The following is a 13,646-nucleotide window of genomic DNA, read 5'->3' on the forward strand; positions in this document are numbered from 1 at the left end:
ATCAAAAGAGTAAGTAGCTGCACTAGATTGTATTTCATTTCAGCATTTTAAATGCTCCTAAGGATGGACTTGCCTTTGTGACACATTCATTCTTTTTGCTCGGCTCCCTTCACCACCAGGGTTCTCACAGTGCTCAAAGGACTGATCGTTCTGCTCCTGCCCGTTTCTCTTCCCGAGCTGAAGAAGACCCCTGCCTGGAACCAGTCAGGAAAGCCCAGCACCGTTCCTCCTCCTCTGCGCAGCACCACAACCATCGCAGTGGTACAAATCGAGTCCTCTCTAGGCAAGAGACCTTTGACTCAGAAACCCAGGAGAGTCGAGACTCTGCCTATGTGGAGCCAAAGGAAGATTCCCCCCATGACCACTACACCCCACATCATGACCACAGCCACAGAGATGAGCCCCATGGGAGCAGTGAGCACAGACACAGGGAGTCTCGGCACCGTTCCCGGGACCTGGATCGCGAGCAGGACCACAATGAAAGCAATAGGCCACGGAGCCGGCACAAATCCAAGGATCATTACTGTGACAAGGATGAAGGGATCTCCAAAAAACGGAATGAGGCTGGGGAGTGGAACAGGGATGTCTATATCCGCCAATGACTTTAGCCCTTTTGTGTTTTGTTTTGTTTTTTTTAGTCTTGTATACCACCACTCTCAAACTAAATCTTTGGGGTCTGCATTGCAGTCACATGTGATCTGTCTTGTATATTTTGTATTGCTGTTGCTTGAATAGCAATAGCATGAAAAAGAGTATTCATAATACTTTTTTCCTTTTGTAAGTGCTATATAAATTCACCTAGTATGGCTGCAGTCCTCTGGCTGTATACTGGGCTTGTCTGGGATAGCTGCCATTTGAACAAAATCTGCCATCCAGGTGGCATTAGTATTTTAAGGAACATACTTACGTTTTCAAAATTTAATTACTGTATCCAGCAAGCCAGAATTGGCCCAGATAAAAAAAAAAGTGGAATTTGTTGATTCTCCAGATTTTTAATATGTAGGCACCTGATCTGCATACTCACTCAACCATGGACCACTGTTTCTTGCTTGTACCTCTGGCTGACTAAATTTGGGGACAGATTCAGTCTTGCCTTACACAAAGGGGATCATAAAGTTAGAATCTATTTTCTATGTACTAGTACTGTGTACTGTATAGACAGTTTGTAAATGTTATTTCTGCACACACCTTCTTATAATTATATATTATATATATATATATATCAGTTTGATCACACTATTTTAGAGTCTTAATGCCAAGTCAGCAGATTTGCTTTATGAATTACAGGGACTAGAAATGCCCACATTCAGGAAATTTGTAATAACATTGTCTAGTCACTCATCCCCATTCTAGTAGGAAGTTTGTACATACTGTAAATATGTGTGTTTGCTTGACTTGAAACAGGTTGGTTTCTGAATGTTTTACCATCCTTGTAAGTTATAATTTTGACCATAAATTACAGTAAATATAACCGAACTCCACGGTTGTTCTAATCCATGCAGTTCACACTGATCGTGACGCATTCTTAGTAGCTAGTGTCTTGCCACTGCACTGGAGAATACGAGCTGGAACTCTGCAGGCATGTGCGTCTGTGTGTAGAGTGGCTGAGATGAATCTGAATGAACACGAATGAAGAAATTAGACTGAGATCTAGAGTTCCACCCACCTGGCTTTGTATTTGATTGTGCTACGTGTTGTTTTGCTGATCCCTTGAGCAGTCAGGGAATGTGAGGAAGCTTGCTGCCAAAGGCGACTGGGAAAGCATTCATCTGCTGGCTCCTTGTATTTGCTCCTAGAGAGTAAAAATACAGGCAATTTTTAACTGTGAGTGTTTCACTGGAACTGTACAATCGTTGTGTGTTCGAGTGTTTTAGTATGAAACGTTTACACGCTTGTAGATCTATTTCGTGGGGAAATAAATTTTTCTACCTTCTCCCACTTCCTTTTCTAACCTTGCCTGTTGTTCCTGTTTATCCCCCAGTTTACCGTCCTTTCACCCCCACCACCAACTCCAACAGTGTTCGTCAAAACCTAAAAGTGCTTCTTATAACCAAAGTTTCTGCTCTTCAGAAGTAATCAGGGCAAAATGAGGTGACCTGAAGTAAACAGAATGTTAGGAGTATCTTCCTACATGAACCCAGAAGATTCTATGTGCAAGCCTCAATGATACCACTGTACGCAGCTTATAAAATGTTTGTCACTCTGAGGCTGAAACCTTCTCCATGTCTCCTAATGCAAAATTTTGTCCAGTTATGACTGGAGAGGTAAGACAGTATTAGGTGTGCTCATACCTAGCACTTTAGTTTGTCCCTGGAAAATGCCCACCTATAACTGCGTAACTTCAGATCGCTGCATTATGTAATTATTATTATTTTGTTACATAAGTTAATCTCTTGTTTTGCTTTTAAACTCATTTCCCCTCTCCCCAAGAAAATTCAGTTTCAAAAATGAGTTATGTTTCATAAGCTAATACATGAAACATGTCCCTCAACCTCTTTGATAATTAGCTCTGTACTAGTGACATAAATTTATTGAATATAAAAACAATAGTTGTATTTTTGATATAAAATACATCATGGGAAACCTTGTACTCCAGTTAACGTTAATTTGATAAACTTTTCATCACACTAAGATGTTGCTGATCATCATCCTTTCCTACATGAAAGTCCATCCCAATTAATGACTTTGGAAAATTTAAATTCTTGATGTGTTTGGTCTGTCTTGCTGCTGCCACTAATCCCTTTCAAACAGTCCTGCAAATGGATTCCATTTTTAAAATTTTGTACCTGGATTCTTAGCTTCTCACTTTACTGTGAAACACCCATTAGTCCAAATCAGAATATTCCTCAAAAAACTGTATTGCAGGATTTGACACTAAAGCACCTATATGTGAAAGTGTATAGTGGGCATATGTGTAAACAGTGTATATGTGTAAATGAAATAGTCCCAAGGACAATGGGAGCTTTACTGGCTTCTAGAATGTAAAATTAGTCTTTTCACCCAGCAAAGGCTTCATCTTAACCTACTCGTAGAATCATGACTTTTGTAGTCAACCTAGAAAATGCTGGAAATGTGCTTAAGTAGTTCTGGTGTTTTGTCAAACCATTTTAATTTTTCCTATGCTTTTTCTCTACTGCTGTTACAAAAGGTGCTGCTAAAAGTAGGCTGTCTCAGTCATTGTACTTTGGGACAATGACACATTTTTAACATGGTCTGCTATGCATTCCTGGTAAATATTCACTGTCAGCTAGTTTGAAGTCATTCATATAAAACAAAGAGCTGGCTTCTGCACTGCTTATTATTAGTTGTATTAATTGCTATTTTAGGGCTGATTGTTACAGTTGAGATTATGTTAAATATTCAATGCCATTTCCCACCTGTGGAGCATCTTCCTTAAAAGCAGTGCCTATCTCTAATGTTATTTTAGTGATCCTTCCATAATGGCTAAATGATTGCTTATGGAAGGTGAGGGATCTTCTAAGAGAAGAGCACAGCAGAGTTAACTTCCTTCCACCTTGACTCTGATTCGTGATTCAGATTTTGAATTTTACTGTTCAATTTAAAAACAAAGATCTACCTTGATTTCAAAATTAATCCTCACCCTGTCCCTTTGCTCAATGAGTAATGCTGCTAGTCTTACATACTCTCATCTTTTGAATACATCAGGAATCACACAGAGAAAACAGGTAACTAGATGGTTCTGGACCAGTGGTATAATTTTGGCTAAATTATATTTTTCACTATTTGTACTTCACTCTAAGCTATAATGTGATACAGGATGTCGAATTAAAATGCTTTTTCTGTTCCACAGAAATATCTAAAAGACTAGATTATGTTAAAAGATAATATATTGATTTTCTTCCACATTTCCCTGATTTTTTCCTTTTTATTGTATTTTTTTTCTTAAATGTGTGTCTTTTTAAGATTGAATGCTTTCTTTTCCCAATTTGCCTTATTCTTTCAAGGAAAGAAATCCACTGAAAATGTCTATATCAAAGGAAAAAATTTAACAATATTCTTTATCCTGTTTTCAACATGCACGTATTTTTCTTCTGTTTTGCCTGAATTGCTTATATTTTGTTAATTGTTGGTTATATAGTTGCTATTCAGCTCCTCTCTACCATATTTGTTCCATAAGGCTTTGCAGAAAGCATGAGAAGAAAGGGATTTTGTGGATTTTTTACAACACATTTAAAGTTTGGGCAAGTGTTCTGAGCACTAGAATTAGCAGTACCACAGGGGAACAGTGTTCTCCCTTTAGTCAAATGACATCTACGGGACATAAGACAGAAGGACGGATGTAAAGGAGTCAGCCACTTTGGATCTCAAGAAGCTGGAGTACCTTTTCCGTCATTCAGTAAGTACATACTGATGGTCTGCTCTGAAGCAGTAGCAGGAAAAGACAGAGTTCTTTCCTCCAGGGCTTTCCTGTCTGACGGTTGGTACTAGGGGCTTACCTGATAAACTAGAATGTGGCACGTGCCATGAGAGCAGTATGGCACTAGGCTACCAGGCGCACAGAGAAATAGAGTCTAACCACTTCAGAGAAGAGTGTTCAGGAAAGGCTTCTTCAAATAAAAGGCCTTCTAAAAGATCTTAACTGACCCAAGAGACCTTGCAATCTTGACGGATACAATAAATTCGTAACAGAAACCTATGAGGGGGAAAAAAAAATTAGGCAATTCTTTCCAATTGTCCACTTTATGTACCCCATGCTCAGGAGGTTTTGGGTGAGTTGAATGAACGTTAACAAAACATGTATTTAACTACATGAGATAGCCTTTGACTTATAGCTGGGTAGTGCATATTTTAATATAGCTTATCTAGAAAGCAGGGAGGATGAAGTAAACTTAAGTTCATAATTTTTTTTTAAGTCACTTTGGCCACTATAGGGGGATGTGTGCTTGGGTGATAACATTTTTATCTGATTTCAGATTTAATTACCAAGTGGCCTTTTTTTTGTCTTACCTATTATCATGGTCACAGTTGCTTTTTCTGATGGTGCTCTGTGAAACATGTTCAATATGAGAACACCAAAACCTAGTGGGAAGTGCCAGGCCAGTTCCCAGGAATGAGAAGCCACTTTTCCCCACAGGTCACATCTCCAATAACTCACATGATGTGTTCCAATAGATGATCAGAGGCACCCAAATTATGCAGTACTTTCATATTTTTGATCTACAGAGTAAAGAAAATATTCATGATAGTTTTTACTTTAAAATGATGAAAAAAAAGGCGAACATAGTAAAGGCAGTTTACCAAATGGTAAGCAGGTAAAATACTCAGCTCAGTTACTGGCACATGGAAAATGTTACCGTTCCCATTCCCTGAATTCTTAAGGAACTACTACTTATGAATTCAGGAACAGAAAGCCTTTTTTATAACCAAATATTTTATTCCTTCTGTTAGACTGACCAATTTTAACATTAAAATATGACTTGCATTCTTTACAAATTAAAACACAAGACCCCAAATGAAAATATGTTCCAGACATCTGTAGGCATCTCCTTTTCTCTATACTCTGCTAAATCAATACACAAAAAAGTATTTTAAAAACACAAAATATAATCTCCTATCACTCCCAACTACTTCCTTATGAAGCAGTCTTGAGCAAGTCTCTTAACCCCTGGTGAAAAAGCTAGCAATGTTTTCTGTGTCCTTAGCAATCATGACATCAATCACTTAGCTGGATAACAGTTTAAGGAAAAAAAACACCTATGTTTGGAATTTCACTTCTAAAGATCCTTCTCCTATGTGTATTTGCCTTTTATGAATTTTGCTATGAAAAAACCTATACAATCCTTATTTGCCAGCCAAATCATGTCTCCTGTTACGGCATCTCTGAGAGAATCAATGTCAGTGTCCAGTAATGGCACAACAGATGGATCAAATCGCTGCAGCTGTTTCAGTTGTTCAAGCGAGAGGCCAGCTCCCATCATTCCTGCTCCTCCAATCTGTGGTTCCTATTTGGAGAAAATGAATGAATATGGATGAACATCCTATAATTAGTAAGTGTGCCTGTGTACAATGTCAGTTGAGAGAAAGAATTGAGTTGTAGCTACCACAAATTCCAAAAATAGAACAATGAGTAAATACCTTTTATTTTATGGAATGCCCATGCTGTTCTTCTGGCTAGTTGAGTGGCAAAACAGTCTATTGTCATCTGATGAGGGAGCAGCTCTTATGGCCCCCACATGCTTATCATATACCATAACATTTCAAAAGGCCTGAGCTTCACAGTTAGAAACACATGGATTCAAATCACAACTCTGCCACACTTAAGCTGTGTGACCTACTCTTTGCTCATCTACAGACAGATAAAATATTCACTGAGTCCTAAATAAGGTGGTATAATGCCTGGCATACAGTGGGCACTCAATAAATGGAATATTTTTACCAGTAACAGCAATGGATAAAAATTCAGTTTTATTTATCTGACTCTGGGCCTCTAAAGTTGCCTCTTTCTGATCCATAACAATTAGATGATACAAGTTCTCTTTTTTGTTGTTTTAAATGTACTCGAATCCATCAGGAAGAGATAATAAAGGCTATATCATTAGTTCACAGGAATACAGATTCATTAGGAATTGAGTGATACTTGCAAACCAGTACTTCAAAAGATCCATAATCTTAAGTCACCATTTCACAGACAAGTATCTATATTGTTAAAGGTTTATTTTCTTAGATTTATGTCTGGAAACCTATTGCTTATTAACCCATGGGGGAAAAAAATCCATCTGTTTTAGATATACATTGAGTATATGTACACACACACACACAAAGTGAATTCCATAGTCTCCCTTTTGTCTAAAATATATTGCCTTAAATTCTGAGTCAAGAAACCTCTCCAGATTGCCTTTTATGTATTACCTAACTAGAATTCTGTATAGAAAGGTACTGAAATTAGACATCCAATGTACCTGAATGAATGTGAGCATTATTTCAGATTTAAAATTAATCTTGAACATCATGAGTTAAAAATCTAGTCCTAAGTATAGTCTTAATAAAAACCATAACAGAAAGACAGTGGTAGATAAAGTACAAGAAAACTTTTTAAATTTTACATATTTTATATAAGAAACCATAAAGCATCAGTAATCTTGGGCCATTTCTTCTCCTCTTGGCTAGTCTTTTGATATCCTCGTTACTAACACCTGTTTGGGCTTTGGTGTGACTTAAGAAAAAATGCTCAACATTTTCCATATAAGAAAAATCTAGGACTGCTAGGTGAAAAGTACCCCCAACTTTCTGGAAACAATTAACATGAACAAGAGTCACAAGTGAAAGAAACATACAAATATGGCTCTCTGGCATTTTAACACAATGGCAAGGAATGAAGACAGGGACAAACTCCAGATATGAAAACTCTGGCCAGTCTAAAATGGATATAATTGGAGAAACATTCCTCTTTTTGCACTATTTCAGACATATTTCTTCATATAACACGTTGTGTTTATCACCATGTTTCATCTTCTCTGATTTATTAGATTATACAGAGAAAACCAAATGGTTCTTACCTGGGGATGAAGCTGAAGGCAAGGAAATGTTCTGAGGGCCCAGGCAACCTGCTCTTCATTTTCTGCCAGTGTGACTGTGCATGTACTATAAACCAGCACAGCCCCCGGCTTCAGCAGCTCAACTGCCTAAAGAAAATGTGATAAAATTATACGTACCTGAGATCAAATAAATATTTCAAGGGATTTTATTTCTGTGTGGTGTCTTTCAAGTGTTTGGGATAAATAAAATGATGTTCTGTATGACTGGATTTTATATCTAATTAAATGTTCCAGACCAGATACATTTCATTGTCTTGGAACTATTATAGTCCATTTAAATCAAGACTTTCCCAAATACCATCGTTCAGTTTCACGACTTTAGATACCATTTTTGATGTGGAAAACACAAATTTACAGTTCTTGAATTCCATACTCTCATATTCAATTGCCTTTTCAATATTTCTACTATCAAATCTGACATGTGCAAACTAAACTCCTATCTTCCCTCTGAAACCTACTGGAGAAATATTTCCATCCTTCCCAATGGTCAAGCCCCAAATGGTAGGTTTTTTTATGCCTTTCTTTTTCTCACATTCCCCATCCATGAGCAAATCCTGTTTGCTCAACCTTCAAAATATATCTAGAACTTGGCTACTTCTACAACTATCATTCTGGTCCATATCTTTTGCCTGAATTACTAGTCTCCTCCTTGGTCTACCTGCTTCCTCCCTTGCCCTCCTACCATCTGTTCTCAACAGAGCAGTGCTGTTAAAAGTTGCAGTTCTCAGCTCAAAACCCTACCTGCCCTCCATGATCACTTGGGAGTCAAAGCCCAGGCCCTTATAGTGGCTTTCAAACCCCTACACAAAGCAGGCCTCTTGCTGCCTTTCTGGCCTCACCTCCTACACTGTGCTCACTCTGCTTTTAGCAACACTGGCCTCTGCTCTTCTGGAACCCGCCCGGCACACTCCCACCTCAGGATCTGTGCATGAGCTAAGAAAGCTCTTCTAATTCTCTGCATTGTTTGTTCACAATTTTATCTTTGCTTAAATGTCACCTTTCCAGCAATGTCCTCCCTGACGACCTTGTGAAACACTGCAAATCCAGCATACCTATTCCTCTTTCTTCCTTTAGTTTGCTCTGTAGGACTGTTGCCTTGCAACAAACTACATAACTTACTCATGTTTCTTTTCCTCCCCAATTATAACAGACACCCCAGAAGAAAGACAGGGATTGTTTGTTTTTTCTCAACTGTGTTGTTAGCATCCAGATTAGTGTACATATGTGGTAGGTGCTCAACAGTAGGTCCAGTAAATACATGAATATGAAAATAAGGTGTTACACAAAACACAGTTTGAATTTGTCCCAAATAAAACTAAGGTTTATCTTTTCAAATTCCCAGATTTTATTTTTAAAATTCAAATGAAAATCTTTAATATATGTATGTGTGTATATATCTATATACATATGGAAAGAATATACCAGTGCTTTCTTAACTACAGTATGTTGATCAAAATTTAAGCTTTATTACTATGTGCCAGTTTTTGTTTTAACATTTGGCATGGATTTTCTCAATTTACTTTTAACCATACCCCTAGCCTGTGTGGTTATGATCTCCAATGGAGTAACCTATTCAGTAGAGTCGTTATGACCATTTCTCAGCTACGAAAATGGTCACTCAGTCATTATGTGGAGGAATCATAGTTCCAATCAAGATGCATCTGACTCTACAAAGTCCACATCCCCAATTGATTTCTATCCATGCCACATAGCATACCAGCTATATTCTAAATTCTCTCTCACACAGTGTCACCTTTTCATTGAAATCAATGCAACTACTCCTAAGTAGCCTTCATTTTCTTCCTGCTCTGACCAAAAAGAACAAAACACCAAGTTTCTTAAAACGGTATCCTAATTTTACTCTCAAGTCAAAGTGGGTTTCAGGAGTAAGGAAAGCTGCTCTTTTGATGCTTGTTGTTCTCACTGCCAGGCTGTGTTCTTCAGGAACTGTACAGAGGAAGAAAAAGTTGAATAATCTACTGCCAGTGCCACCTTTGTGTATTAAAGGAGACACCAGGAGAGATCCACAGAAATGTGCTCAAGGACAACTTTAGAGACTGAATAATGTACCCATTATTGTTGTAGCCTATGTGTTTAAAATTAGAGGGCTGAGAGGAAATAATAAAATCATCTTTGATCAAATGCAATCTTATTTTCTGTGAAATCTGAATCATTTTTGCAAAGCAGAGAAATCCTCAAATGTCCTATTTGGGCTTCCTCTGAATCATACTACAGACTAGCTACATTTGCAAAGTTCTTATGGTTCTTCTATATCCTACACTGGACAGCTACTTCCCCTTTTTATCAATGTGTTTCCCTCTATTAGACTTCCTACTTCTAACACACTAAGATGATCCAGGACCCCTATAAAAAAAGAGCAATTTATTTTATATCCAATTCTTTATACAGATTAGTAACTATATATTAAGAACCTATGACTTTTTGAAGATAGAACAGGATGTTCAAAATTCATTAAAGGTCTCAGTGAAGAAATTCTACAATTGCCTGTAATGAAAAAAAGTTAAAAGAAAGTTTTCAACATGGAAGCTCCTTACATTTAAACTAGGTCATTGTCCTTTTTTGTGTGATAAGATATTTATCACCAAATTTATCACTTTAACCATTTTAAGTGTACAATTTAGTGACATTAAATACATTCACACTGTCATGCAACCACAGCCATTATCTGTCTCCAGAACTTTTTCATCATTCTAAACTCAATCTCTGTAACCATTAAACAATAACTCCCCATTCTCCTTGTCCCTCCAGCCCCTGGTAACCCCTTCTGCTTTCATCTCCATGACTTTGCCTCTTCTAATTATGTCACATACATTGAATCAGACAGTATTTGTCTTTTTGTGTCAGGCTTACATCACTTAGCATGTTTTCAAAGTTCATCCATGTTGTAGTGTGTGTTGTAATTTCATTCTGACTGCATGTACACACCTCATTTTGCTTACTCTTTCATCCTCTGATGGACACTTGGCTTGTTTCCACATTTTGGTTATTGTGAATAATCCTGCTATAAACACTGTTCTCAGTCTTATAAACATCAAACTAGTGAAAGTTAACTTTCACACATACCACAGTGAAGAGTTTTCGTTGTAATGGTTGATATGATGTCACTTCCTTCAAAGTCCAGGAACAAGCCATGTTTGGTCTCTGTCCTAGTCCACTGCAGGGAGCATCAAGAAGAATTCGGTCAAAAGATTCTGGCAAAAATGGAGGTCCTCCTATAAAGAGAGTTATAAATGTATTTGTTTCCTGCCCTACTGGTCTAGAATAGAAAATGCCTGAGATATTAAAATGATCAGGGATTTTAAATCATAAGCTAGAATAGAAAGTAAGGAAAAACCTTTTCTCTTCAATCAAGTACCTGCTGAAACTAGTTCTGGCTACCAGGCAAAACGGTTAAATATGCAATTATTATAGTTGAGGGTTATTCTGTTGATACAGTGCAAACCCAGGCCTCACCAAATGAGACCTTGTTTCCCACAGTTCATCAGAGCCAGGACCCGGAATTGATTCTAGTCATACTGAGTGCTAACACTTCTCTTGGTAATACCTACTGAAGTCTGCCCCAGAAAAAGAGAGCACCTATTAGATTTTAGTCAGATACACCGTTTGTGTGCTTCCTCTGTCTCCTTGCGTCCATGGTCATCAGTACGGCTATGCTCTAGAAAGAGTCAACAGCCTCCCGGATCCAATCTTCCACAAGTTTCCCTTTGCATTCACTTGAATAATTTTCTCCACTTCAACTTCTGATCTATTTAATGTTACTGGACAAAGCCATGAAACTAAACAGTCTCTTATATACTTATGTTGACTACAAAGCAAGATATTGGTGCTGGCTGTTTTTAAGAAACTGGTTGATTACCTACAGAACTTATAGCAATGTTCACATCTTACTCCAAGATAACCTTCCGCTTTTCTCTGATTGCAAAAATCTCAGACACAAGCGCTAATCAACTGAACTCATTCCATCTATAACCATCCTTGCTTTCTTACTACTGCCTCAGAATACTTTTAAAAGTAAATTATTTTTAAGGCTTTTGCTACATACAATAAAATCCTCTAGAAAGAATATACCAATTTACACTTCGATTATAATTAGTGTACTTGTTTTCCCAAAATCGTCATCAAAGCTGGTAATTATTTTGTTGGCCATTTGTGTTTTTTCTTTATATAGTCACATTCTTTGTTTATGCCATTTTTCTACCGAGAATGTTTTTTTTTCTTGTTGATTAGATAATCTCTAATAAAGGATATTAATCTCTCCTTTAAATTTTTTACAAATATTTTCCACACAGTCATCTGCCTTAGATTTCTTTTTGTTTTTATACACATGTAATTGTTGAGTATTAAATGTGTATTTTTCCTTGTTGAGCTCTACATTTGCTTTCATGCCTTAAAAATCTTCCCCACTGAGATACGGATAAAAGATGGCGGTGTGAGAGGAGAGACAAAGGCTTCCTACTAAAACTGGATACAATTAGAAAATTTAATTGGTGCAACTAATCCTGAGAGAGCAACAGGAAAGAGGATGGCGTCAGACTGCATATACATGGAGAAAAGAGCAGACCTCACTGAACAGGGTAACATACCAGAGCTGTGGCTCCGTGGGACCAGAGCCCTTCCCCCACCCCAGCTCACGGGCAGGAGGAAGAGAAACGGAGCAGGGAGGGAGTAGAAGGGTTGGGGCTGCTGAATACCTAGCTCAGGAGATCTGCTCTGGGAGCACAAACCTACATTTCATGGTGCTTTCATGAGACTCGCATGACTACTGGGTTGGAAAGTTAATACAGGCAGAGTTCCTGGGGAGACTGGGATTCCGGCTGCTTGTGGAAAGCAGGGATCCGTATCTGGCTGTTCTGGGACAAAAACTTATACCTGTGTGACGGGCCCACTAGCTCAGGCAGTGGAGACAGGCACAGCAGCCGGGAGGCGGAGAACAGCTCTTTCCTCCCCCCAGGAACCGGTACCACTCCCCTGCGACCCCCAACATTGCTTCCGGGGCTGAGCAGCTCCAGAATAGAGCTTCTGGACACTAGAGGGCGCCATATACAAACATTAATCGCAAAAGGAACCTTGTCCAGAGTAAAATAATTAATACAAGTCCCAAGAAAGATTTAAACGATATGGACCTTGTGACTCTTCCTGAAAGGGAGTTCAAAATAAAAATCATCAACATTCTAATGGAGGAACGGAAAGACATCCAAGAACTCAGGAATTAATTCAGGTCGGAGATCCAATCGTTGAAGAGCACAATGAAGGGAATTAAAAGCAGGTTGGATACGGTGGAGGAGACAATAAATGAAATAGAAACTAGAGAAAAGGAATAAAAAGAAGCTGAGGCACAGAGAGAAAAAAGGATCCCTAAAAATGAAAGAATATTCACAGAACTGTATGACCAATCCAAGCACAACAATATTCACATTATAGGGATACCAGAAGAAAAAGAGAGACAGAAAGGGATAGAAAGTGTCTTTGAGGAGGTAGTTGATGAAAACTTCCCCAGTCTGGGGAGGGATATAGTCTCTCAGGCCATGGATATCCACAGATCTCTCAATACAAGGGACCCAAAGAAGACAACACCAAGACACATAGTAATTAAAATGGGAAAGATCAAGGATGAGGACAGACTGTTAAAAGCAGCCAGAGGCAGAAAAAAGATGACATACAAAGGAAAGCCCATCAGGCTAACATCAGAATTCTCAGCAGAAAACATACAGGCCAGAAGGGAATGGCATGATGTATTTAATGCCATGAAGCAGAAGGGCCTGGAACCAAGATTACTTTATCTGGCAAGATTATCATTTAAATTTGAAGGAGGGATTAAACAATTTCCAGATAAGCAAAAGCTGAGAGACTTTACCTCCCACAAACCATCTCTGCAGTCTATTTTGGAGGGACTGCTATAGATGGAAGTGTTCCTAGGGTTGGATAGCTGTCACCAGATGCAGTAAAACCACGGTAGGGAGGGTGGAGCAGCTGATTGCAAGGCAACTGCAAAATTAAATTGACTATCCCCAAAGTCAATCAAGGAATAGACAAAAAGTACAGAATTTGATACCTAATATATAAAGAACA

The 13,646-nt window shown here is 38.3% G+C and overlaps 2 protein-coding genes across 28 annotated transcripts in view; one reads left to right on the top strand and one right to left on the bottom strand.

The window, feature by feature from the left end:
• Positions 1 to 1,481, top strand: part of CACNB2 (calcium voltage-gated channel auxiliary subunit beta 2) — a 401,898-nt gene extending 400,417 nt beyond the window's left edge. For all 11 annotated transcript variants that reach the window (XM_037000664.2, XM_037000678.2, XM_037000702.2 and 8 more), the window contains one exon: positions 120 to 1,481. In XM_037000664.2, coding sequence (XP_036856559.1) covers positions 120 to 602 — 483 coding nt within the window. In that variant the 3' untranslated portion in view covers positions 603 to 1,481. The remainder of the gene's footprint in view (positions 1 to 119) is intronic.
• NSUN6 (NOP2/Sun RNA methyltransferase 6) overlaps positions 1 to 13,646 on the bottom strand; it is a 115,447-nt gene that overhangs the window by 38,190 nt on the left and 63,611 nt on the right. For 12 of the 17 annotated variants that reach the window (XM_073229169.1, XM_017653337.3, XM_073229175.1 and 9 more), the window contains 5 exons: positions 10,641 to 10,789; positions 7,518 to 7,643; positions 4,969 to 5,963; positions 4,458 to 4,654; positions 1,667 to 1,792 (listed from right to left, as the gene is read on the bottom strand). In XM_073229169.1, coding sequence (XP_073085270.1) covers positions 5,751 to 5,963; positions 7,518 to 7,643; positions 10,641 to 10,789 — 488 coding nt within the window. In that variant the 3' untranslated portion in view covers positions 1,667 to 1,792; positions 4,458 to 4,654; positions 4,969 to 5,750. The remainder of the gene's footprint in view (positions 1 to 1,666; positions 1,793 to 4,457; positions 4,655 to 4,968; positions 5,964 to 7,517; positions 7,644 to 10,640; positions 10,790 to 13,646) is intronic. The other 5 variants (XM_017653325.3, XM_037000728.2, XM_017653331.3 and 2 more) reach the window with 4 other exon arrangements.

This window comes from Manis javanica, chromosome 2, assembly GCF_040802235.1.
Source record: "Manis javanica isolate MJ-LG chromosome 2, MJ_LKY, whole genome shotgun sequence".
Lineage (NCBI taxonomy): Eukaryota > Metazoa > Chordata > Mammalia > Pholidota > Manidae > Manis > Manis javanica.